This window comes from Cnephaeus nilssonii (assembly GCF_951640355.1).
Source record: "Cnephaeus nilssonii genome assembly, chromosome: 7".
In the NCBI taxonomy this organism is placed as follows: domain Eukaryota; kingdom Metazoa; phylum Chordata; class Mammalia; order Chiroptera; family Vespertilionidae; genus Cnephaeus; species Cnephaeus nilssonii.
This window is the reverse complement of record NC_137078.1, coordinates 62,822,793-62,850,301: the sequence shown is the minus strand read 5'-3', so window position 1 is coordinate 62,850,301 and position 27,509 is coordinate 62,822,793. Positions and strand designations below refer to the sequence as shown.

The 27,509-nt window shown below is 45.7% G+C and overlaps 1 protein-coding gene across 1 annotated transcript in view; it reads left to right on the top strand.

Moving 5' to 3' along the window:
* The window catches only part of LOC307103485 (uncharacterized protein), a gene marked incomplete at its 3' end in the record, with an annotated part of 334,890 nt that overhangs the window by 219,075 nt on the left and 88,306 nt on the right, over nucleotides 1-27,509 (top strand). The window contains exon 9 of the mRNA XM_079777833.1: nucleotides 13,814-13,881. Coding sequence (XP_079633959.1) covers nucleotides 13,814-13,881 — 68 coding nt within the window. The remainder of the gene's footprint in view (nucleotides 1-13,813; nucleotides 13,882-27,509) is intronic.

The window sequence follows — 27,509 nt, the reverse complement described above, 5'->3', positions numbered from 1 at the left end:
GAAGGGAGAAGGGGTCTAGAAGCCGGAGGACCCCTAGGGAGCCTACTGCAGCAATCCTGGAGAGACAAGACTGCGGGTCTGAATAGGCAGAGGCATTATCCTCCCTCAAGTAAGAGGAAGACAGAGCAGACCTGTGGGCACCACCGGGCCTAGTCCTACCCCCGCGTAGCACCTTTGTCTCCCTTCAGGGCATGCTTGGAGCAGAGGAGGCCCAGAGTGAGGTCACCGTGTCTGGGGAGAGTCTGGATTCGGTTTCTTTTTGTGTGGAGGGAGGTTGTGAAGAGGACTTTGGGTGAGACTGCTAAGGGGCAGGATGCTTTGGCCAAACAAGAGAAAGAGAAGGAAAGGAAAGGTCGGAAGATGAAAAGGAGCTCTCTGTGTTGTGAGAATGTGTGGGAGGCCGTGACCCGGGTTAAGAAATGGATTCCCAAAAGGGGAAGTGCATGTGCCTGACACCAGGAAGCACACTGGAGGGGAATGGGTAGATCTGTGATCATTTATGCTTTATTATTATTATTTTTTTTTTTGCTGCTGTTGAATACCATAGGGAGATGGGAGAAGAGGAAGGGCTTAGGAGACATGGGCAGGATCAGAAGCAAACATTTCTGGGGAAATGAACAACTTCAGGTGCCAAGAGATTGGGAGGACAAGCGAAAAGCCTGAACTGAGCTTAGAAGAAGGAGATGACATCTGTAGTCAGGGCCCATCACAGAAGGACTTATGTTGGGGGCATTTATTAGCTTCTAGGGATTATTTTGAAGGGTTATGTTTTCTTCATCATTGAAGTGTACTTGTGTCTGTATTCCTGACAGTAGAGTAGGTGACAGAATAATAGGAGAGGAGTTGGAATAGAAAAAACACACCTCCTTACAGTTACATTAGTATAGCATCAGGACAGCGCCTTCCACTCGCGGAGATTATAGCTGGACGGAGGCTTCCAGATCTCTCACTTCTTTTAAACGGGGAAACTGAGGTCTAACAAAAGGGAAGTAACTTCCCCAAATTACATACGTACACTCCCACGTCCATTATTTCATTTGATTCTCCTATCAGTATTTTAGCTACCGTGAGAGGAGACGGTATAGTGCAGGAGTTGCTAAATTATTCCTCTACAGCTCCAGATACTAAATATTTTAAGCTTTGTGGGGCCACATATGATCTTTGTTGCATATTCTTCTCTATTTTGTATTTGTTAAACAACCCTTTAAAATACAAAAACCATTCTTAGCTTGCAGGCCATACAAAACCAGCCATACGAAAACAGGCTTCTGTAGTATATTTTAAAAAGCATAATCATTGGATTTTGACCTGGGTTTACATTTTGGTTCTGTTCTTAAAAGGCAGATGACCTTTTAAGAGTCATTTAATTTTCTCTCCCTTCTTTTGTAAAGTGACCACACCTGCCTCCCCAGCTCCTGGGAGGTCAGAAAGAGGTGCTTCCTCTCTTCAAATCCTAGCTCTGCCATCTACTTACAGTGTGTTTCTCACTAATTAAATCTGCCTCAGTTTCCTGATCTGAAAAATGAAGATAATAGTAGTCCCAGCTTTATATGAATGTCTTGTGGATGAAATGCTGTAAATGTAAAACTCATACAACAGTGCCTAGCATGTATAAGTTGTCCATATTATACAAACACCTAAGGTACCTGGTTCAAGGTCAATGTTTGGCAAATGGTAGCTGACTGTGGCAGCCATGCCCTGACGCAAAGACAGATTCTAAGAAAGTAAGGAGGATGGTGCCATAATGCAGGGGCCTGGTTTTGCACGAGTTCAGCTACAGTTCACTCTTGCTTTCTGTCCTGTGGGATGAAGCAAGCATGACTGGCTGCCTGAACGTGCGCTCTGTCTCTCTGTCCCGCGTGTAGGGCTCCCCCACCATCAGATAAGCACTTGCGTAACCTAAGCCCATTTTGATCTCAGCAGAGATCTATGTACTCATGCACACACTTGGCAGCCACGGGCTGCAGACCTGGTGCTCTTGCTTGTGATTTGAGCTATGTTATCAATACTTGTGAGTGTAAACTTGGGAGATCAAAGCTCTCCAGGTCAGGAAGGCTAATATTTAAATTCCAGACTTGCAGGCACAACTCTGAAATTCCATGGCTCAGACTCAACTTCGCGTACCAAATCAAGTTAAACATTTGTTTGACAGAGTTGTAGGGCTCTGGAGTGTGGGTGGGGTTTGCATTTAGAGAAATTGGGGGTCTGCCCAGAATGGAATTCTGTGAAATTCTGGCTGAGGACAGTGTGTAGGTTCAAAGCTCTGTGTGACCCTCCTTGGAGCAAACACATTTTCATGGCCCAGATCTGATATCACAGAGGAGATGTTTGAATCTCTGGAAGCAATATATTCTGCTGCTCTCAAGCAGTAAGACCTGGAGATACCACCAGCACTTACCTTGCAAGATAATATAAAAGTTAGATACCATATAGTGGACATAATTTCCTAGACATAACAGGCTCTTGGCACATGCTCGCTCTGTATTTGTAATTGTCCCTGCTATTTCCATTGTTCTACCCTCCTCATCACTGCAAACGTGCAGACCAAAGCCTATCACCCTGGGAGATATCAAATCACCTTTGGCCTGCCCACTTCACGCAGTTCAATAAACCTCGGTGAGTACATTTCACATGTTGGCTAGAATGTAAGGCCCTCAGTAGAGTAGTCTGTACTACTTATAATATGATGCAAATTGACTTGGAAGTAGAATGTACCTAGGTCTGTGGATTCATGGACAACAGAAAGAGTCATTCCTCCTAGTAGCAGTGGATTACCTCTCCTGGACGAGCTGTACCTTCAACCTCCTCGCCAATGGAGTGTAACGAATAACCTTAAATCCCAGAAACCTAGGTTCGAATCCTGGTTCTGCCACTTTTTGAACTGTGTCATTTGAAGCATATACTCTAACCTCACTGAACCTCAGTTTCCTTCTCTGTAGAATGGGGGTAATTACAGTATCTACCTCATGGCGGTGTGGGAAGAAATAATGAGGTCATCCATGTAGAGCCCTTGGCACTGTTCCTTGTAAAGCCAGCACACAGGAAATCCTTTTAGCTACCCTCATTTTAAAAGGGAATAGACTTTTCATCTTAAAAACATGGTATTCTATTGAATTTTGCTGATGTATAATCAAATTAATTATACCTCACATTCAGGTAATGCTTTTCACACTTTTATAGTAAGTTAAAACATACAAAATTGCCAATATTTGACCAACTTTGACCTACAGAAATGGCAACTTCATAATAACTTGTCAAAGCACCCTGTTCCTCAATGTCTCATTGGGTCTCCACAGCAACTCTGTGAGGGCGTCAGCATCTGTGGGGTTTCTTCCCACAGTCTTTTTCTAAAAGCTTCTCCTCCCCCAATCCACATGGGTGCTAAGACATCATCATGATCAGTGACTCCTGTTGTTTGATCCAAGGGGAAGCATATGGACTAGCTGGACCAACAAGTCCCTTCCCTGAGATTTATATTTTTTTTAGTGGAGTCCTAGGGAGCTTTGCTGCCTTTCTCCAGTAACTGAAGTTATTGGGTATTAAACTCTGAAGTAGTTGATGGCTATGTTTCCTGCCATTCATTTATCCAGTTGGTGTTTATTGTGCATCTTCTATGTTCCAGGCACTGGGTTGGGTGCAAGGGATTTAGAAAATAACAAATGAATAAGATCCTTTTTCTCAATGAACTTAATTGTACTGGAAGAGACAAAAAGCAAGCAAGGGAACAAACAAATATGTAAGTTAAGGCAGAGTATGATACACACTGTGCTGGGGCTGTGTGGGAAGAGCTAGATGGCAAAGAGAGAGAGAGGCATGCAACCAGCTCACTGATAGAAGCAGAGAAAATGCGGGGGGGTGGGTGGGGAGTACCAGTGGGATTTGAGCTTCTGATTCCAGCAGCGCCTGTGACCCTGCTTTCTCGCTGTCTCCCCAGCACCTTGATTATTCAGCCCTCCTTGGATCTCATGAGCTGCCAGAACATTTCTCGCATTGTTATAGTTGAACTAGGTTAGGTTTCTGTGATTTGCAATCATAAGGGTCCATTTTGATACAGCAGTCTAGATGGGAACAGTTATTCTTCTCCCTGAATAAATGAAGCAAGTAAGGACTTGTTTGGGAAAGTAGGTCTGAAACTCGAACTACACAAATCCTTTTGGATATGGAGGCTGAGTATAAATCATGTAACCTGGGAATGTTACATGAGATTAAAAAAATAAGTCTTCAATTTGAGTTGGGTCATTGCTGTCTTCACCATCTTGCACAGCTTCTTATGGTCAACAATATGGGAAGATGGATAGGATCGGAGTGTCTGGAAGTAAAAAGAACTTCAGGATCATGAAATCTGACCTCATTTTACAGATGTGGAGATAAAGACTCAGAGCTGATCCATGACATGTTCAAAGCCACAGCTTTGTATTTATAATTGTCCCTGCTATTCCCGTTGTTCTATCCCCCTCACCACTGCAAGCATGCAGACCAAAGCCTATCTCCTTGGGAGATATCAAGTCATCTTTAGTCTGCCCACTTCACGCAGTTCAGTAAACCTTGGTGAGTACATTTCACATGCTGGCTAGAATGTAAGGCCCTCAGGAGAGTAGCCTGTACTACTTATAATACGATGCAAAAGTGCATTCTATTTCCAAGTCATTTGCATTGTATTATAAGTAGTGCAGCCAAGAACTCTGGGGATCTGGACCAGGGTGGAGCAATGGAGGTGAAGAAAAGAGGATGGCGTCAGATGTGCCACAGGGATAGCATTGGTTGGACTTGCTGATGGCTTGGGTATGGGGAAAGATGGACATGATCTGAATCAACAGTAAAGTCATGGGGTTTTGCCTTAAGAAGCTGAATAGATGGTATTGCCATTCACTCTGGGTAATCAGGAAAGATGAAGGCTTGAGGAGAAAAAAACAACCAAGAGCTCTGTTTTGTGTGTTACTCTGCACTCTTGTACAACCAGAGGTCCATAACCGACAAAGTAAACCTGAAGAGAATCCATAGAAGACCTTAGAGGCCTGAGATCATTGATTGCTGCTCAGTTGCTACATAGCTGGCCATCTGGCCCCCTTATCCCTTATTGATTAATCAATGGGGAGCAGCCTGAAAAGTAATCATTACCATTATGGCAAACCACAGAGGGATGCAGACACTACAAAAGATCCAACCTAGCACTAAAGTTACCACGTCAGACCCCACAGGGCAGTGGTCGGCAAACTGCGGCTCGCAAGCCACATGCAGCTCTTTGGCCCCTTGAGTGTGGCTCTTCCACAAAATACCACGGCCTGGGCGAGTCTATTTTGAAGAAGTGGCGTTAGAAGAAGTTTAAGTTTAAAAAATTTGGCTCTCAAAAGAAATGTCAATCGTTGTACTGTTGCTATTTGGCTCTGTTGACTAATGAGTTTGCCGACCACTGCCACAGGGAGATGCGGAGCTGGGTGGGGAGGAGCGCTCTAGGACATAGAATCTAGGTAGAGGGACAGCATGAGCTCCAGCAGTTTGGGAGGGCAGGATCACCAAACGCTGGACAGAGTCAAGGGCACTCACCGCAGACTCACATTTTAGAGGGTCATCAGTACTTTACGTTGTAGGTGAGAGGTAAATATAAGTACATGCCACCATGTAATCAAGCTGGAAGGAGAAGCATTCGTTCATTCGTTCATTCATTCATTCATTCATTCATTCAACAAATTCTTATTGAGCCCAACCTTGTGCAAAGCTGTTTTAAGTACAAAAACATAACAATGGCCCTGCCACAGTGGCTCAGGAAGTCATGGTTCGATTCCTGGTCAGGGCACATGCCCGGATAGCAGGCTCAATCCTTGATCTGCAGGAGGTAGCTGATCAATGGTTCTCTCTCATCATTGATGTTTCTATCTTTCTCTCCCTTTCCCTTCCTTTCTAAAATCAATAAAAATATATTTAAAAAACACACGTAACAATGAATGGCACAAAGACTGCCCTCAAGAAACTTAGATTTAGCAGAAAAAGACTGACGGTAAACAAGCAATGTCATCACCATATGTCAGGGCTAGATGTGTGCTATGGAGAAAAATGTTGTGTTTTGTGCAGTTGGAGCATTTTGTTCCCTGCCCAGTGGAGCTCAGCCTACAGAGAGTGGGCGTGGAACCCAGTCCCGCTCTGTTCGCCGCGCTCTGCCCAGCTGCTGGTGGCTTTCATACCAAGGAAGCCTTCTTCCTCTTTCTTGGCACAAATCACTGAGGCTGAATGTACAAGGGTGGGGAGGGGATGATGAGGTCAGAGAGCCTTGTAAGCCATTGTCGGAACCTCGGGTTTTACTCTGAATGTGGTGTTGTCAGAACAAAACGGGGGTCGGGGCAAGAAGGAGAGGGATGGGGAGCAAAGAGAGGCCCCCTATATTTGTCCCAACCCTATGTCCTTCACCTGCCCCTGCCCCTGCCCTGCTTTGGCCAGTACATTCTCAGCAGGTGGGGAAAGAAATCAGAAACTTTCATTCTCTCTCTCTCTCTACAATGACATCTACCAAATCTCTGATTCTCTATTGATCTTTTACAGAAATCCCAGCAGAAATTTTCAGGTATGATGGGGAGAGAGGTAAACCTACTATTTACTTCAAAACACATAGCCCACTTCGCCCCTAAGGTGGTCTTCTTGGTGGAAAGGCTCTGGAGGAGGGAGAGAGATGTCAAGGAACCTGGACTCTGTCCCCGTCTCTGTGTCTCCTTGGGTAAGTCCATCCCCCTCTCTGTGGGTGGGGTTTGGGGCTCAAACTTTATTCTCTCTAAACACCCTTCCCACTCTAATATTCCTGAGCCCTCACCAGCCTTTTCCTTCTCAGAGTTTCCCCACCTTCAGGCTCTGGTGTGTGCACTGCTGAAAAAGGAGCGGGAGGCTCAGGGTGGAGAGGGGACTCGGGGCTGGGCGGCTGAGCGGCATCAGCTGGTCCCACACCGAGGGGCCCTGGGCAGCTGAAGCCGCGGGGGTCCTCCATGGTGACTGCTGGGGAAAGCACCAGCTCTCCTTGCAGAGGGGACTCTGACAGGCTAAATCCAAACCAGATGTGCACAGAGAGAGCAGGGCTTATTACAAAGTGTTGTGAAATGCCCCAGGGGAGGTAAATAAGCAAAAACAGGCCAGTTGCCTAGCAGCACTTAAAACAAGCAGCAGCTCAATTGGCATTGGCCAGGGCAGAACTGCTTTCTGCGTGGGGGAAGGAGGGACAGGGAGGGTTTGAGTCTGAGGAGCACCCAGGGGGCCTGCTCCCAGCAGCCGGGCCCACTCCCTATGGCCACTCCTGCTCTCGGGGGTGGCAGGGTTTGCCGTGGGCCCTGCCTAATGGGGCTCCACAGCCTGGGGGCTTTGCACTCAGCCAGCCCCACAGGGTCAGGGTGGGGCCTCTCAGTGGGGGTATTGGGGTGGGGGAGGGAGACTCCTGAGCACTGTGCTCTGGCTGCCTTCACCAGGAGGGGAACAGGGAACACAGCTGCAGAGACCTGCTCAAGGTCTCCCATGTGCCCTGCCTGTGCTGTACATGCAACCCTTCCTCCTTCATTTCTTCACACACAATGTACTCCTTGAGCACCTATTATGTCCCAGGCACTGTGACTGACCCCAGAGATAGACAAAAAGGAGTAAAAGAGACACAGACTCTTCGCTTTCCACCTGTGGGAGGAGACAGATATTAAACAAAGAATCACACAATCAAATGCTGGATTATAAATAGGGCGCCTAGGAAAAAGGGTGGCATGAAACATGAAAGAGGTGGGTAGCACTTAACAGAGCATTCAGGGAAGGCCTCTCTTAGGAAGGTAAGTTGAGACTTAAGAAATGAGTAGATGTCAGCCGGGGGAATGAGGGGCAGGGGAGTCTCAGGCAGCTGAACAGCAGTGAGAGGGCCCCAGGCAGAGCAGACACTGCTTAGGAGGCAATGACAGAAGGGAGGGGGCTGCAGAGTCTGAGGTTGGTGGGGGAGAGGGGGGGGCGGGGTAGGCGGGTCCTTACATGAGAAGGATGTGGGTTTTGTCCTAAGTTCAACAGCAACAATAACAAAACGTTGGGGCTTATTTGTTGATGATAATATTGTGGGAGTGGCAGGAGCCCTGAGTTGATCAGACACATTTGTAAAAGATTATGCCTGGGTATAACATGGCAATTCTGAAAGGGAACAAGAAAGGGGACAAGAAGGCCAGTTAGGAGTTTCCTGCATAATCCCAGCTGAAATGCCAATGGTCTGGTTTCAGAGGAGGAAAGGAGGAAATAAAGAAGCGGAGAAATTCAAGGTATATTTTCTATTGACTCCACTAACACAAGTCAGGTATTACTACCCATTCACGAGGCTGAGTAATGTGTCCCAGCCGCACAGCTCCCTTGGCGGCGGCGCAGGAAGGACAGCTCTGGAATCAGAGCTCAGACCTTTGTGACTCCTAAGCCCGTGCTCTGCTCATGATGCTGCACTGCCTCCAGTACCATGTGACTTCACTTCTGTGTGGAATCGAAAACACGAAGGAAGTGAACAGACCAAACAGAAACAAACTCATCGATGCCGAGAATAAGTTAATGGTCACCAGATGGGAGATGGATAAAAAAGATGAAAAGGATTAAGAAGTATAGATTGCGAGTTAGAAAAGTAGTCCCGGGGATGTAAAGTACCGCACAGGGAACATAGTCAATAACATTGTAATACCCAGGTATGGTGTCAGGCGGGTGCTAGACTATTTGGGTGATCACTTCCTAAGTTATATAAAGGTCAAATCATTATGTTGTGCACCTGAAATTAATATAATATTGTATGTCAACTCTAATTGAAAATTTAAAAAAAAAATTTTTTTTTAAAGATTGATTTTCTCCAATGACCTGCTAAGGATGCAGAGCCAACCAGAGGGGTAGAGTCACAACAGGAAGGGAGGGTAGTGTGAGTGTGTGTGAGTGTGAGTGTGTGTGTGAGTGTGAGTGTGTGTGTGTGTGTGAGAGAGTGTGTGTGTGAGAGTGTGTGTGTGAGAGAGAGTGTGTGTGTGAGAGTGTGTGTGTGTGAGAGTGTGTGTGTGTGTGTGTGAGTGTGAGTGTGTGTGAGTGTGTGTGTGTGTGTGTGAGTGTGAGTGTGTGTGTGTGAGTGTGTGAGTGTGAGTGTGTGTGTGTGAGAGAGTGTGTGTGTGAGAGTGTGTGTGTGAGAGAGTGTGTGTGAGAGTGTGTGTGTGTGAGAGTGTGTGTGTGTGTGTGTGAGTGTGTGAGTGTGAGTGTGTGTGTGTGTGAGAGAGAGTGTGTGTGTGAGAGTGTGTGTGTGAGAGAGTGTGTGTGTGAGCGTGTGTGTGTGTGAGAGTGTGTGTGTGTGAGTGTGTGAGTGTGAGTGTGTGTGTGTGTGAGAGAGAGTGTATGTGTGAGAGTGTGTGTGTGTGAGAGAGTGTGTGTGTGAGAGTGTGTGTGTGTGAGAGTGTGTGTGTGAGTGTGTGAGTGTGAGTGTGTGTGTGTGTGTGTGTGAGTGTGTGTGTGTGTGTGTGTGTGTGTGTGTGTCTGGGGGAGAGAGATTGAGGGCACAGCATATGGTACATGCTTGCACAGCTGCCCACCTCTGTGGCAACTTTGAAAGGCATCTCTGGCTACTGTCATAATTAGCCCTTTTCAGGCCATTGTTTATCCCCAACAAGGATGGAGACACACCCCTCCTCCTTGGGGGAGGGCGGAGGCAGCTGGACTGGGAGTCAGGAGCCCAGAAACAGGCTTGGACCCCAGACCCGCCTGTGGCCTTGGGCCATTTTATGAGCTTCTGCATTTTTGTTTTGCTAATCTGCCAAATGGACATAGTAATACCTGCTTTGCAGGGTTACTATGTTTAAGGAGATATCGGTAATCAACTTAGTGCCTCCCACAGAAGTATAGACTGTCCATCTCTCTCATGTCAGCTGGAGACCTTGTCCTGGCAGCCAGGAGGTCTGCACTCCACACCCACAGTGGATGTCCCCCTCTCCTCTCAGGTTCTGCTGCTTGGAAAAGCACTGGCCTGCGAGTTGGGAGACCTGAGCTGCTGACTTGCTGTGTGACTTTGGTGAGATTTTCACATCTCTGAGCTTTAGGTACTCTCACCTGTAAAATGAGAGGGTTGACCAGATGGGATGCTAATCGGGCATATAAAGAAGACCCTGCTGTTTATGCGAGCTGCTCTGGTATGGGAGGTAATGGAGAAGCAGGACACACAGGATGATATAAATACAAAAGTTTGGAATTAAGTGTGGATGTTTTCCCCTATACACATTTAACATCCCTCAAAGTTTCTTCAATTTGGGTAAATCTGTCCTACACAAGAGTTGCCTGTAGTCCCACAGATGGGTTCTCTAGTCTCCTGTTCTACTTCATATTTCTCTCACTCAGAGACAGTTCATCATCCACAAGGTTGTAGAATCAGGTTCTGCTCACTGCTGGAGAAAAAAATAACCAGTAAGCATAAGCAGAATGCTAGAATGACACCTGTGGATCTGGGTTGGAGTTGGAGACATCAGCTTAAGCTCCCGTTTACTTCGATGAAGATACACATGGGTAGAGATGATGTATGTGTAGGTGAGTAGACACTCTTCACAGAGAGGGCCTAGAAGCAGAGACACTCCAATAACAACAGTACAACTTTAGTGCTCAGGTCTCAGGTTCTAAACACCATTCTCCAATAAAGGAAACCAGGATTCCTTGGAGAAATACAAGATGAGCCTGGAGTATCATATATAGCATCAGGAGAAGAAGAAGAAAAAAAAAAAAGCAAGTGTTAAAAAAAGAAAAGAAAAGAATGAGGAATGTCAAAAGAAAAGAGCATAGGAACCAACCTGAAAAGAGCTCCCAATGGCCAAGGCTAGAACAGTTTGAGCAACACAATAAATGACAATTACAACAACATAAATAACAATTGCATTAGATTATAATAAAATAAATACCTGTGAGTCCATATTGACATAAATAAATAAATGGGGGAGGGGGATGAGTCCATTTGCCTGACAGAACATTTCCAGTAATAAATGTAAAAGGCAGGAGGGAGACAGAAAATCAGCATTAGAGCGCTGCAGTAATAATCGCCTCAGGCAAGATCCACAGATGAATGCTGAAATTAAGGATAAACAAAATACTTGCGTAGCCTCAAACTGTCTTCCCCCTGCATATGTACTAATTACTGTGGTGATTTTAACATATGTCCTGAATTCCTTGATACTCCTTTCTCCAGAGGCGGAACTTAATTTCCTGCCCTTGAGAGTGGGTTAGACTTAGTGACTCACTCACTTCTAATGACTAGACTACGGGAAGGAAAAAGAACAGCTTCCCAGTTGAGACACCTGCAAGACACCACCTTAACCAAGTGCTCAAGGTTAACATTACCAGTTACAAGTCCTGTTGAAATGATGCAGCCACTGATCTGACGTGATGAGATGGCAAATCATCTCTGTGTATTCTTCTGCAAAAGCCATAGCTTCAGTCTGACCACAAGAGAAACATCAGATCAACACAAACTGAAGGACGTTCCACAAAATACCCAGTGTCAAGATCAAGGTTATGAAAGACAAAGACAGAGAAACTGTCACAGGTTGGGGGAGATTAAGGAGCCAGGATAAGTGACCACAATGTGGTCCTGTAGATTGGGTCCTGGAACAGAAGCAACGACATTGGTGGGAAAACTGGGGAAATCCAAATCACACCTGTAGTCAAGTTCATAGTCATGTACCAAAGTTAATGTCTTAGGGTTGACAAACATACCATGGTGATGTAAGATATCCACACCAGGGGAAGCTGGGTGAAAGGTACTAGTATATAGAAATCTCTGTGCCATCTTGGCAACTTTTCTATAACTCTAAAATTGTTCCAAAAAAAATTTAAGAGTGTAAACTCTTCCAGGGTAAAGGTCATACTGTGTACATTTTCTCTATCTTCTTAGAGTTCCTAGCAGTGCCAACTGTTCTCAAGGAGTCCTTGTAGACAAATGTTCTTTAGGAGCGTGTCCTAGTCCCGTCTGACTCCTCCGCATGAACTAGTGGTGGCATGTAGGGACTCTGGGAAACAGGAGAACAGGGTTCTAATTCGGGCTCCATGATAAATGACTATGTACACCTTAGAAAGCTCACTTAATCTCTGAGTCATATATTTCTTCATCTGGAAAATGGAGACAAAAATACTACATGCTTTATAAGGCTCTGAGGATTAAGAGAGACAATGCATTGTGAGAAAAAGCTTTATAAGTTGCAAAGCCCTGTGTAAATATTCATTGTTGTGTTGACACACAGATAATGATCAACGAGAAACCCTACCTGAATGGATCGGTGTTTCCCCAGCTCTCCACCAGACACACCTACACACGGTCACGGGTGTAGCCTTCCCTTCCAGTGCTCAGCTGATCCAGCCACCCATCCACGCACACATTGCGTATGTTGAGCAGATACAGGTCCAGACCTCTTTCTGACACGAACATTCTCAGCTCTATCTTCTGCTTGCTTCTGTTCATATGAAGGCAAAGAGAAAGGAGGAAATCTGGTTGTTTCATAAAATCAAATATTCTTTCCAAAATATTATCACTCTCTCAGGTTTTACTATGGTGATATATAATAATAATAATGTCTACCATCCATGGTAGGAATATAAGGGTTGGTCAATATTTCCAAGATTTTAGTCATTTTTGCTTCACCTCCATTATTTTTGCCATATCTGAGTATCAGTATCATCTCCCATTTATTTTAACATGCTCCGGTATCGATTCAGTGAGCTCTGTAAATCCGTTTGTTTATTTTGTTCTATACCCTGAGATGTTACATTGCTCTAAGCAGGAAAACACACTGCAGGGATATTTAGTGAATATTTAGTCAGGGCTATTTAATCCAGAGGTTACACTCCAGAGACATCTGTTATCTTTTAACTCTTAATAATTTTATCTTTAAATTTCTTTTATAAGTGAAGAACAATGAGACAGTGAACGTCAGCATGACCTCCAGCTCCCACAAGTTCTTTACCACCTGCTTCCCTGCTTGCTCACCCTCTAGGGCCACCCAACCTCCCTCTGCGTGTCCTGCAATCACTGCTGTCCTCCAGCCTGGGAGGGACCTGGGCCTGGGCAGAGGGAGGGTCAGGCCCAAGCATCCTATAGCATCTCGGATAAGGCATGGGAGCACGTGTTGCTGTCTCATGCTGGTGGGTGATGGGTCAGAGGCTGTGTCTTGCCAGAGGCAGGCTTCTTACTCACACCTGGCCTGGGTTCCAAGCATGCCCTAGGACAGAGGTTTAAAGATCCTTGGAGGTTGCCTGTCTTCCAGGAGCTGGGATGGCAGGCACTGGGAAGTTAGGGTGCCTAGCTCAACTTCCTCTCACCCGGCCCGCTGGTCAGGATAAGGCACATCAGCACAGTGGTGGCGAGAAAGGGAACCCCATCAGGCCAGAGTGAGGAAATGTGCATCCTGCTTTGCAAGGCCAGCTTGCACTTACTCTGCAAATATAAATCTTCATGCCTAGGAGTGCTCTATCTGCTGGTTCCAGGCCTGGGGCAGTCGCGGGGGGCGCCGGGGGTTCCTCCTTCCAACCTTCCTGAATAGGGCTTATATTTGCCTCTTGTGGCCATCTTGAGGCACCCTTAGGGACAAGCCTTAAAATACAAATGTATAATTTGAGTGACTGTGCATATAAGTTGAATACTTTTATATTTGTATTTAAACCTGGCATGATGAATGGTAAAAATTAATGCTGATAATTTTACTTTTTTAGTTTTATTTACTTACATTACATAGGAATAAAAACACCATGACAAATTGAGAGACAACAGAAAGAAAAAAGGAAAGTCTTTATATGTACCATTAATGGCACTCTCCGCCTGCTTTTTGAACAGGGACTCTGCATTTTCATTTTGTGCTGGGCTCTGCGAATTGTGTAGCCAGCGCTGCATACAGGAAACAGGTAATAAATAAAATTCTGGCTAAAGTCTGGCTCATAGTAAGCCTACTGAGCCCATGGACCTACCCAGTGGTAATTTTCTTAGTTCAAGAGTGTATAATTGGAATTTATATATTTAGCAATTGGAGTAATTCCACATTAGATTCTTGGATTGTGGAGCAAGGGCTATCATGGCAGGAAAGACAAAGAGACAAACTCTGAAACTGTTCACCACCCCAGCCAAGACAGTAAATAAAAAACAATCATACCTGGGGGTAGTCGGGGATTAGTCTCCCCATTAGACACTTAAAAATGGCAGGAGTGGTAGCCCCATATAATTCACCAGTCTAGTCCCTGCAGGAAGCCGATAGATTCTGGAGAATGAAGACCACTACAGATGTAACTCAGTAGCAGCCCTGGTGGCAGCGGCTGTATCGGATGTGGGAACCCTGCTAGAAATGATTGCTAAGGCTTCAGGGATATAGTATGCCAGTGTTGATGTGGTGAATGCATTCTTCCTCGTTTCTGCTTAAGAAGATGAGAAATGATTTGCATCCACATGTGACAGATAATAATATTCATTTTTTGAGGACTGTGTTAACTTACTGGCCTCTGTTGTAGTATAGCCTGAGCAAAATGGAGAACAGAGTGCTGGTTCCTTCCTGGGTCATGTCTTGTTGATTGGATTAGAGGAACAGACAGTGGCTAGCACACTGGAGGCCTTGGTGAGACACACGTACTCCAGAGGGTGGGAGATCAACCCTAGAGAGATTCAGTGGCCTGTCACTTCAGTGAAGTCTTTAGGCATCTAGTAGCTCAGGGCATGCTGGGATAGTTCCTCCAAAGTGAAAGACAACGTGCTGCATTTTGCATCTACGACTAGTACTTAGCAATGGCAGTGATCTCCAGCTGAGCCTGCACCTAGGCATCATTCCCTCACAGTCTAAAGTCCTGAGCTCCTGGTTCTTGAGTGAGTATGTAGAGCAGAGTCCCCCTCCATATGCCAAGAAATGCACTTTGATAAGGTTAAAGCACTGATAGTTTGTGCATGCTGTTAAAGACCTTAACTTACCCTGACAAATTTGCTGTTTGCAAACAAGAATCCTGATTAGTTCTGGTCTCCCTAGGTTACTAAATTTTATCCATGTCTTGTGGTCTCAATTACCTCAAAAGCTTCTTAAAAAATGAGACTGAGAGTTTTTTGACATGTATTTTTTTTATTTTATCCAGTCCGTTTATTGGATACACCCAGGGGTAAATTAGAGCCAGAAGGTTTTTTAGAAATATGTAGTTCAATTATCTTTGTACCAGTTCCCTCTCCACTGGTACACTTTTCACACACACACACACACACACACACACACACACACACACAAGGAACCCAAGGTTTGGAGAAAATGAAATAGTAGGAACTAATTGAATATTCAATTGAATGAAATTATGTATAATTGCTGATTCTTAGTCCAGTTTTCCATATTCACTGATTCAGAAAATAAAGTTAGAAAAATATTTTCTTTTGTCCTTTCGTAGATTCTCAATAAAAGGAACTTTATTAGTCATCTATTGCTATGTAACAAGTTGCCCCAAAACTTATGGGCTCAAAATAATGCACATTTAATTTTCAATTCTGTAGGTCAGGAATCTGGGTGTGGTTTAGCTGGATCCCTCTGGCTAAAGGTCTTTTTTCTGGGTTTGTAGTCACATGATCAGGTGAGGCTGCAGTAACATCTGAGGGCTAGACTGAGGGGAGGGGGGCGATATGCTTCTAAACTCACTCATGTGTTTGCAGACCTTGGTTCCCCGCCATGTGGGTCTGTCTATGGGGCTGCCTAGCCACATGGCAACTAGCTCCCCCCAAAGTGAGCAATTTAAGAGAAAGCATCCAAGATGGAAGCCATAGTCTTTTTTTATAACCTAATCTTAGAAGTGGCATCCTATTGATTCCATCATAAATATCAGAATGTAGGGGTCAGCGGGGCCATCTCAGAAGTTGTTTACCACAGGAACACTCTAGAATTTTTCAAGGAGCCTTCATAAATGGCTACCAGAGTTTCCTTAGCTCTTTCCTATACAAATTCTCTATTTTTTTTCTCTAAAGCTAATGGAATATGTCAGTGATTATATGGGTGCAGGATACAATTAGGAGACGGAAAACACACCAGTTATTTTAACATAGAATTAAATATAAAGAATTGCTAACTTCATGTTAAAGAATTAATATAGCAAAAGGAGTAATGGAAGGTAACAATTGCAGGAAGCTGCTTCCATCTCTAGGACCAGTGGAATAAAAGGAGAGGTTGGAATTATAAAAATGTAGAAATTGGAGAATAGGCCCGGACGACTGAAACATGGGTGTTGCTCAGTTGGTACTAGGGTCTCAGAGTTTGGAGGAGGCCCTCTGTGGTGCTGCAACCAGACCTCTCAGGAGAGAGTGCCAGTAGCTGGTGCTGATGTCCCTGGAGGATGCAATGAAGCTGATTTCCCCAAGCATGGAAAACTGCCCCCTGGAAGGAACTGCTGCTCCTAGGGTGAAGAAGCAAGGTAGGGGTGACACTGACAGAACAGGAAGCAAACAGGAAAGAGCAAGTCTGTTCTTCCTCTGCCAGCCTTGCCGTCTCTCTCTAGCACCCGCTATTGGCAGAGCCTAAAACGGCGCTGCTGGCAAAGGCAGCATTTGGTTTGAAGCGTCCCAGCTCATTCTTTCAAAATAGAGTGCTGAAATGTGTGTGTGTATGTGTGTGTGTGTGTGTGTGGAGGGGGGAGTGTAACTGAGAGATAATATCTTCATAACATATATATGGAGTCATCTCCTATGTTGGTGACACTCATTTAGCATATTAATTCATTAATTTTTCTTTATGGTCCCTTATAAAAAGTGCTGACATTTGCACATACCACTATAGTTTTTTTCAAGTATATTATCTCATTTAATCTTATGCTAATGGTTGGAATAATTCTTTTCCTATTGAAGATAATGGTGCCCAGATAAGTCAAGTCTAATGACATCATATAATTAGTAGACTTGGGTCTCTCTGATCCAAAGTCCCCTGTATTTCACTATGTCTTACTGTGTCCTAAAAATTTGTCCATGAAGTAAATGAGTCAAATACCCTATCTTTATTAATAAATCCTCAACTAAACAGAAATTAATTCATGCAAGCATTTGTAGTAATTGTCATCTTAATTCTCATTGAGTGAGTTAAATTTCTTTTACTCATTTAACAAATATTTGATGAGTAAACTTTATGCTGTGGAAGGAGGTAATTAAATAGGATAGGATATCTGTCCTCAAGGATCTCTGGTCTAATGTAGGAGATAAAATTACATGATGGCATGTAAGAAGTGTTATTATAGGGACATAGAGATCCATCAGGGAGAAGAGCTACCTTCTTTCACTTGGTAGCCGAGGCTGTGGGAAGATGACAGAACCAGGGGTGTGTTGAAGGAAGAGGGCATAGCCTTAAAAAAGGTCCAGAGGCAAGAAAGCCCGGGTTCATTTGGGGAGATTGCTTTTGTAAGAACATCAAGATTCCCTCCTGGAGAATGGAAGGAGGAAAAGACTGGATAAGATGGAGAGGGACCGAGCCAAGAACAGCCACCTTCAGTAGTTTGAATGCAGTCCTGAGGGCAATCAGGTAACCTTGTCTCAGGAGTCTGCTCTTAAAACAGCTGCAAAGCCAGAGTTTGCATCTGGCCCTCTCATCTGTGCACTTGAAGGGGCAGAAGATAAAGCCTTCCCCTTTCCCGAGTCCCCTGGACTAAGGGGATTCTGCTGTAGGTAGCTAGAACCAATTGGTCCTGAGCCCAATGCCAAAGAAATTTTCATCTTTCTTGGTTCCCTTAGATCACTCTTTGATGTCACAGGGCATTTTGTAGGGAAAACATATGCCAAACATTCCCCCAATATCTGGGCAATGCCCCCACTGAGATATGAAGAAGGAGAAAGCCCCTATTTGGAAAGCCCCAGGTGACCACATTTCTGGCCCTTTTGTGTTTTCATTCTCCCTCTCTGAAGTCACCAACAACTCTGAATCCCCGTCTGAGAACACAACACAAACAACTCACTCCTCCACTTAATAAGCCCAAACTTGCCTGGGCCGATATGCTCAGTGGTTAGAATGTCGGCCCACACACTGACAGGTCTCAGGTCCGATTTCCGGTCAGGGGGCATGGACCCAGGTTGCAGGTTCCATTCCCAGACCCAGTTGGGGTGTGTGTGGGAGGCAACCAATCAATGTGTCTCTCTTACATTGATGTTTCTCTCCCTCTCTCCCCCCTCCCTCTCTCCCACTCTCTCTGAAAAGCAATGGAAAAAATATCGAGTGAGGATTAACAAAACAGACAGAAATAAGACCAAACTCACTATCTTGTCACCTAGCACACTGAGGTGTTGCAATGACAAAGCTGGAGAAGAAACTTTACTGTTTTGAAAGAGGTCCTGGAGGCTCCTTGAGCAGTTGAGAGCCATTTCTGGTGGGTGGTCATATTCTTAAGTACTTTACACCATTAACAATAGTTCTTTCTTAGGGTGGAATGACTGGGGCACGTCCACATTCTGTGTTTTTATATTTCTGTATTGTTTTAAGTCTTAACCTCCTATATTATATGTGTAATTTAACAAATGAATGTATAAGTATATATTGAACCCACTGGAAACATTATTCTTGTCACTAAAAGAGCATGAGGTGTGCAGAGTGCAGGAGTTTTAGGCGACTTTTGAAACACCTATTCCAACTATGAACTGTGGTCCAGCAGCAAGAGTATCACCCGGAAGCTTGTTAGAAATGCAGACTCTCAGACCAAGCCTAGACCTACGGAGTCAAAACCTGCATGTTCACATCCTCCGGTGATTTATGTACACATTAACATTTAAAAAGCCCTGATCTAGTCTAGCCAACTTCCGGATTTTTATTGCTGAGGAGCCCGGAGGAATCGGGGGAATCATCTGTCACAAGTTCACACAGCTTGTCAGCACCAGAACTAGGGCTTCAGCTCCTGTCTTCCCATGTCCAGAGCAGGACTCGTTCGGTGCCTTCAGCTGGCCTCTCCAGCGTGGGGTCTTCCTAGCACCTCAGCTTATTTTTCTCTCCTTTATAAGCGAATGCATTCTAGGTCTCAGGGCAACATGGAAGGTGAACGAACCTTAATCTCTCAATAAAGCTCAATACCCCTGAGTAAGATAAAGCACTGCAGACTGGGACTTGGATCCACCAGCCCTAGATTGTCCCCAAATCTTATTCTAACAGTGTTTGAGAGAAAGCCCAAGGTGGATTTAGAAACGAAGGAAGGTGGGGAAACCAATAGGGCCAGCGATATCAGGGCATCGCTGGAAACCCAGGGGCAGGGGAAACGTTTGGGAATCCCTTAGCTGTTGGTTCCCATTTGTACTGGTGGGACAAGTCACATGCTGGCTGCTGGGTGACGAAGAAGGGAATCACCTGTGCTTGAGTACAGAGTACTTATGACAGCATTCACCAGCTGGGTTGGTTAGAATTAGAATTCAGCCCCCTATATATTCATTCAGGTGAGCTCATCCTAGCCCTTTGGCATGTCTGGGGGAAGAAAGGCTGGGTCTGAGAGCTGGCTGCTCCTATTGACCTGAAGGCATCCTCAGACTGGGGCGTACCTGACTCAAAATAAGACTGAGCCAGCAGAGGGGCCAGATCAGAGGGGGCCTCCCCAGGGCCACAGGTCTGAAGCCAGTCCAGTGGACTATGGGGGTTCTGTCCCTCAAGGTCATTCAGGGACTCAGTTTTGTTCTGCATACTCCCTAGAGGGCTGCCCTCCTCCTGTGGTTGTAGCCGCTCACCACCACCATGCCCTCCATCCCCGTACATGGAAAGTGGGAGAGAAGACATGGAGGGGAAGCAGCGTCCTTGTAAGAAAGCGAATTAAAACTTCACACATCCAAAGCCTGGTCAGCTGGATACTTGCCGGATGATCTAAGAAAGGGTTCTTGACCCCAATCATGCTAAAAGCATGTCGGAATCAGACAGACATGTGTTGGAGATTCAACTCCCCTCTTATGACTCTTAATACTCTATGACCCTGGACCCGTTTCTTCTCTGTGTTTTGGTTTCCTCACTGTAAAATACGAACTACAATTGTACTTATTCCACTGGCTTATCAGTGGAGAAGGGAGATAACATTGATTATTATTGTGAAATGAGTAACTCGGGAAGGCATTCAGCACAGTACCTGGCACAGAGCAAACATTCAGTAAGGAGGGACTATCGGGGAGAAAGAAAAAAGCAGAAACAGATTTCTGTAGTAATGGGGCAGTGGGAGAAAGGAAGAAACCAACTGGATAACACCATTTAAACTCACACCACCAAAACTGATTTGCCTACTCAAATCCACAAGTATGAATTGGGAAACTCATTTCCCTAAAGAGGGGATGCAAATGAGTGTGTCTGTCTGTGAGGATTACATTTCTCTCCCTCTCCCTCTCCTTCCCCAAAGAGAACTGCTCAGGAGAAGAAACCTCAAGTTTGCTAAATACCTACTGTGTGTAGGGCCCTTTGTCAACATCTTTCTTTTACATCCACCAACACCTCCGTTGGGATGCAAATTCTATTTACTCCATTTTATAGAGGAGGAACCAGGACTCAGAGAGTTTGACAGCTACACCCAACATAGTGATGGGTCTTGGATTCAGACCCACCTCTGTAGGACCTCCCCCAAAGCTTTGAAGGGTTTGTTCAGTGCACTGGAGGCTCTCCCTGGGCCCAACCAGTGCTCACCTTGACTTGTGCGTTGACACCACTCAGCACCAGATGGTCCGAAAGTGCTTCAATGAGCACCGAATCATTCTCCCACAAGCCGAGGTGGTTAAGTTTTATTAGCCCCACTTCACCCTGAGAAGAGGCAATTGAGTTAATTGAGCTGAGAGCTCCTTAGTGGTATCAGTGAGATAATGATCACAGCTCCTGGCTGCCAGCCCCAACCAGAAGCTTTTGTTAACTATCTTCACTCAGAGAAACTCCAGCACTCAATTGCTCATTAACATGATTTGGATAATTTCCCCAGCAGCCCTCCATTGAAACAGCTAAAGAAGAAAACTATAAAGCCCATCAGTTTAGATGCCAGCACCCCCCATCCCCACACCTTATTCTTCCTTTCCTCAGATCTGCATTGAAATTCTGGCTGGGACAAGTCACTTGCTGGGTGGTAATGTCCTAGTTTATGACCTCCTTGTAAAATGAGACTATAATACCATGTCATTCATGAGTTGTTTCAAGGACTAAAATGGTAAGGTTGGCTGAGGTGCCTTGGACTGTGCCTGGGGTTTAGGTGGTGCTTGATGAGGGTGGGAGAGAAGAAGAAGGGAACTAAGGAAGGAATGGGTTTACAGGGTGCCTATTGGGTGGCAGGAAATGCATAAACATTATTTTATTTGATTCTTACAACAATTTTATGAGATAAGAAGTCTCACCCTCATTTTACATAGGAGAAAACTTAGTCAGAGAGCTTTACTAAAAATTATACAGATAGTAAAAGCAGTGATTCAAACCAAGTCTGGGTGTTTCAATGCCCGATCTTTTCTTTCTCTTTCCCTTTCATTCATCTCTCTGTCCCTTAATTCTCTCTGTTTTACTCTTATTTGCTCCTTTTTACTCTTTCATTTTCTCTCATTCACTCTTATATTCTCACTAGAGGACCAGTTGGATTCGTGCACCGGTGGGGTCCTTCAGCCTGGCCTGCACCCTCTCGCAATCTGGGACCCTTTGGGGGATGTCAGACTGCCAATTTTGGCCCGATTCCCACAGGCTAGGCTGAGGGACCCCACCAGTGCACGAATTTGTGCACCGGGCCTCTAGTATGTATATAAGATCTTTGGTTAATCTCTTCCCACCCTCCCCCCTCCCCCCTTCCCTCTGAGATTGATCAGTCCTATATTTCCATGCCTGTGCATTAGCTCTGTCCTCTGGTGGTCAGTGCGTGTCATAGCTACCAGCTAGTCATCTGGTCATCCAGTCGACCAGTCGCTTAGGCTTTTATATATATACTAGAGGCCCGGTGCATGAAATTCGTGCACGGAGGGGGGATTCCCTCAACTCAGCCTGCACCCTTTCCAATTGGGGACCCCTTGCGGGATGTCCAACTGCCATTTTAGACCTAATCCCAGGGATTGGGCCTAAACCGGCAGTCAGACATCCCTCTCACAATCCAGGACCACTGGCTCCTAACTGCTCACCTGCCTGCCTGCCTGATTGCCCCTAACTGCTTCTGCCTGCCAACCTGATCACCCCTAACTGCCCTCTCCTGCAGGCCTGATGTCGCCCCCAACTGCCCTCCTCTGCTGGCCAATTTGGTTTTGATTTGTCCATTTCTATGTCAGCATCAAAAGCTTCACCTCCTAGGCAGCCATTAGCTCCCCACAGCACCCAGATTTGGTTCTCATTGGTCAGTTTCAATGCCAGTCAGTGTCAAAAGCTCCACCTCCTAGACAGCCATTGGCTCCCCATAGCACCCACCTTTGGCTCTGATTGGTCGGTTCCTATGCCAGTCAGCGTCAGAAGCTCCGCCTCCTAGGCAGCCATTGGCTCCCCACAGCACCCACCTTTGGTTCTCATTGGTCGGTTCCTATGCCAGTCAGTGTCAAAAGCTCCACCTCCTAGACAGCCATTGGCTCCCCATAGCACCCACCTTTGGCTCTGATTGGTCGGTTCCTATGCTAGTCAGCGTCAAAAGCTCTGCCTCCTAGGCAGTCATTGGCTCCTCACAGCACCCACCTTTGTTTCTCATTGGTCAGTTCCTATGCCAGTCAGTGTCAGAAGCTCCGCCTCCTAGGCAGCCATTGGTTCCCCACAGCACCCACCTTTGGTTCTGATTGGTTGGTTCCTATGCCAGTCAGCATCTCCAGGCCTATCTCTGGGCCTGATCAAAGAGGCGGGGCTTAACAGCAGCCCCCTCCAAGGCAGGGAGAGAAAGAAAAGCCTGGCTACTGGCGAAGATCAGAAAGAAAGAGGGAGAGAAAGAGAGAGGTAAGTACACTAATCAACAGCTTCCACTGAGGCTGCAGATCAGACCCTGACTCACTTTCTGGGTCTCAGCCACCTGGGCAGTCAGTGCTGGGTTGACAGGCTGCAGCTGGGCAACCCAGAGCTGACTTCCGGATGGTCTGTGTTTGGTTGTAGGCTCTGCCCCTTCCCAAGCCCCAGGCTTTAGGCTTGGGAAGCGCCCCCTCCTCACCCCCGCCCCTCCAATTGCAGGCTTGGCCCCTTCCTCCGATGGCCGGCTGAGAGTGACCTGGGTGCCGAGGAGGTTCCCAGGACCCAGGTATGTATGCAAATTAACCTCCATCTTTGTTGGATTAATTTGCATACTCACTCTGATTGGCTGAGGGCATAGCGAAGGTATGGTCAATTTACATGTTTCTCTATTATTAGGTAAGATAGGTTCTCTTTCATTGTTGGACCCTCTCAGACCATGTTATTTCTCTAAATAACCAATTAAAAAAAAAGGCAAGGGGAAAGATTGGACAAAGATATAGAAGCCAGAGTAGTAGAGGAGAGGTATGAGCCTGGTTTTGCATGTGGACTCTGAGTCTGAGAGGGGAAAATTGAGAGAGAGAGTGGGGAAGATTAGGAAGGCAGACAGTGTTTCCACTGTGAATTTACATACTAAGGGTCAAGGCCAAACCCCAGGCAAACTTCAACCTCTAAAATATCTTTAGTAAGTGAGACGAAAAAACTAAATTTTTTCATCTGTCTCCGTAGGAGAGGTTCAAATCTCATCTAGACACTTGGCTCAAATCTCCAGCTTTGCATTTTATCACTGAAAGTTTGGACAAAGCCCTTTATGTCCTCTGAGCCTCAATTTCTCATCTGTAACATGGGCATCATAGAAACATCCCTAGGTTGAGCCCATGCAATGCTCTGCACCCTGCCTGACACCCAGCAAGTACTTAGCAAGTGTTCAGCAGCACTAATACTGCTGCCATCATTAACCCAGGCAGAAAGCTATGTCTCTGATTCCTCCAAAATGCTTTCTCTGACATGTAGGCCTTTTGTAAACGTGCACTTTTCCCTTGCTGCAGACTTCCCATGGTGATCTGGCCCCTTTAACTACAGAGGTGTCAAGGAATCTTTGTGAATCAGCCATCAAGTGTGGGCTGCTTGACGTGACTGTGGGGTTGACTTACAAGTGACTAATTTTTGGAGCTGCAATTTTGAACCTTCCCACTGGTGGCACGGTGTATGGGTGTAATTACTGCTGATGAGTTTACTGAGGGGCTCATTAAAGTGTCGGTATTAATATCCATATGAATACTTTCAACAAAACCTTTTGTTCTTGGAGTAGGGGGTGTGGGACGTGGTTACAGGAACTGTCTTGCTTTTTCAAACTTAATTGTCTAAATACAATGCTGTCTCAGCAATTCAGGACACTTTTTTTCACTCACTCTTTCTTCGCAGGGCTCTGCCAAAAGCCTACTCTGGTAACAGGAATGATTAGTTTGTGTTTCAATAAACTTGCTCCATCAGTCACTTTATCCCAGCAGGGCACGGGGAGTGGAAATGAGCTCTCTTTAACCAGTTCGAGCTGTTATTTATTAGAGATGAGTCTGCGTCAAGGGCTGTGGGAGTTTGGGGTGAAGAGGAGCTTCATAGCTCATAAGCAAGTCATCTTTCTTTCAGCCAATACTTTGGGCTACAAATGAATGTCAGGGTCACAGTCCACCTAATGATAGGCCTACCTCCCTGTGCAGTCTGCCGAATTGATCATCGCTAGCCTAGCTCTGAGTGTTCAGCACTGTGCAAAACTTTGCTAAATTGATCTTCACAATAATGCACAGAAGGAAGAACTATTATCAGCAGTTTCAATTTGCACATGGGGAAACTGAGTCTCAGAGAAATTAAGTAATTGCCCAAGTTCACATGGAAATCAAGTGATGGCAACAGTATTAGAACCCAGGTTTGAACGATTTTTGAGCCTAAGCTCCTAATCACACTCTGCTGTTTGCAAAAGTTTTAGGGCTCCTGCCACCCCACCCTCTGACTTGCACAGCGTTATAGTATTTTATAACTGGAAGGGACCTTCAAGTCCTTGTTTGCTTGAGAATAAGGGGTTCTCACCATACAGGACTTTTAGTTTTAAAATCAGGACAGTCCCAGTCCAACCAGCATGAGTTGGTCACCCTAGGGGCTGTACGGTTGGCAAAATTATCAAAGCGATAAAAAACGCAAAGGCTTCTAGACTACTATGAGGTACTCTTATTACCTCTTCCTGAAAGAGAGGGGAAGTGACTTACCCAAGGTCACAGGCTCCTCAGTAGACAGAGCAGGAGCTGAAAAACAGATCCTGGGCCCCTCATGCCATTTCTCTTTTCCAATAAGTGAAGCTGCGAATGCAAGTCAAGGAGCATTTATTAAGCCCCTACTTTGGAAGAAGCCGGGCTGTGAGTTAGCACAAGACCAGAAGAAATAAGAAGCATCTAAGCAGCATTGTCCACTAGAACCTCCCAGGATGGGGGAAATGGTCTATAGCTCTGCTCCCCTATGGAAGTCATTAGCTGTGTGGGACTAGTGTGACCAAGAAAGTGAATTTTAAATTTTAATTTTTAGTTAATTTTCATGTCAATAGCCACCTGTAGCAAGTGGCTGCCATATTGAAAAGTGCAGGTCTAATGGATATGATTAGTATTTCAGAGGGATTTTCTTCCACTTATTTCAGAGGAATTTTCAGAGAGCAGATTCTATAGTAGGTTCACTCTTAAAAGAGAAAATTATTTCTTTTCTAAAAGGCAGGGGAGACGGGAACAGAAAGGAAGCGCCATTTATGGGTGGCGTCCTGGGTGCCAGGCCTGAGGAGACAGTGGTCACTTATTCTGGAGGACTGTGGCTGGTGAGTCTGCATTTCCAATAGCTCCCAGGTGACGCCACGGCTGCCAGGTCAGGGACCACACTTTAGGTAGCAAAATCCTGTCTCTCTTTAAAAACAAACTCCCTCCCTTCCTTCCACTGTCCAAAACCACTTACTGTGGAGAGAAGGAGAAATGACACGTTGTAAGAGAAGCATTCAAGCTCTGAGAAAGAGCGTGTTCCCTTGTTAACCTGAAAGAGGACACCTTCACCATTGGAGAGTTGAGGGTCTCCTTCTCAGGTGAGTTTCATCCAACATCCATCTCCTCTTGGTTCCATTGGGTGGCACATGCAGCCAGGAGAGGGTATAGAATCAGAGGGTGGGCACTGCCAAGAACGTGTGCTTTGGAATGAGGCCTATCTGGGGAAGGATCCCAGTTCCGCTCCCTACCAGCATGCACCCTGTGCAAATCGCCACCATCCATCCCTCTGCGCCTCCATGGTCGCTCTTCAGCCTGTTGAAAATGAGTTTGTAACTCGTGGCGTTGTGGTAAGAGAAATGGTGTGGAAAGTGCTCGACAGAGTACATAGCTAACAAATGAGTGTGTCTTCCTCCCCTCTCCACCCCTCTCACCCTTCCTTGGCCTCGCCTCTTCTGGGAAGCATCCTCCAAAGGCAACGCCGCCTGGTGGAGAGACAGGGCACCTGGAGTCGGGTTTATTCCAGCCTCACTTCCCACCATGCACTGCTGGCGGGAGCTCTGTGGGGAAGGCCAGGAACCCGTTACTCCACCTTCTTACCCAGCGCCCAGCACAGACAGTTCCTCAGGCCTGCGTCACCTTCTCCTCTCTGCATCCCTCCTCTAGATTGGAACCACAGGACAGAGTGGGAGAGAGCAAGAGTGCAAGCCTACTCACTACAGTGTGTCTGTGCTGAAATCCAAGTAAGTTTTGTTTTGTTTAAAAAAAAGGAATTATGTAATTTCTGTGACAGAAGCAGAGTTCTCGTCAAGGGCCCATATTTTCATTGACTCTGATGATGTCTTGTCTTGTGCCTCAGTTGAGTCCTAGAGGCAAGACCAGGATGTTAATCTGAAATGAGCAAGCTCTTGTCAGCAGCCCTGCCTGTGAGGAAGGGGATCCTACACTCCCTTTCAGCTCTTCATCTCTCCCAGGTGCGGGGTGAGGGGGTCTCTTCACGAGGGCCCCCCGGACTCGCAGCTGCTGACTCTTGCTGTATAAGTCATACAAACACTCTTGGTTGTCCATTACCTGTCTGAACCACCTACTGAACTGTCAGCTTCTGGGTCAGCAACATACAACTCACCATAGCCACGTTTGGCATGTAGTTGGAGTTCAATAAGCATGTGTCAGAATGTATTGGCTGTTCATTGTTTTGATACTACCTACTGTGCTAGATTGCAACATGGATTTCTATTCTTCAACCCACCCCACTCGCCATCTCTCCTATGACTAAGCCCTCACCATGTCCCTATTCTGTCCCCACCCACCTACACACACACACACACACACACACACACACACACACACACACACACACTGCCTGCTGCTGTCGATCTGGGGTGAAACCAGACAAAAACCTCAATCACAAAAAGAGCTTGAAAAAAAATACAGCTCCAAAGCATGCATTCTTCTTTTTAACATTGAGAAAGAAAAGAAGACCCCATTCTGCAGGGACCCTATTTATTTTCCTTCTCAAAATGTTCAGAGGAGACTAGATTAAGATAGAAGTTGGACAGAGGCCATGCAGACATGATAGCTCAGCTTTTGACAGTTACTCATCTTATATCTGATTAAGGATTGCCTGGCAATTGACAACGGTTTCTCC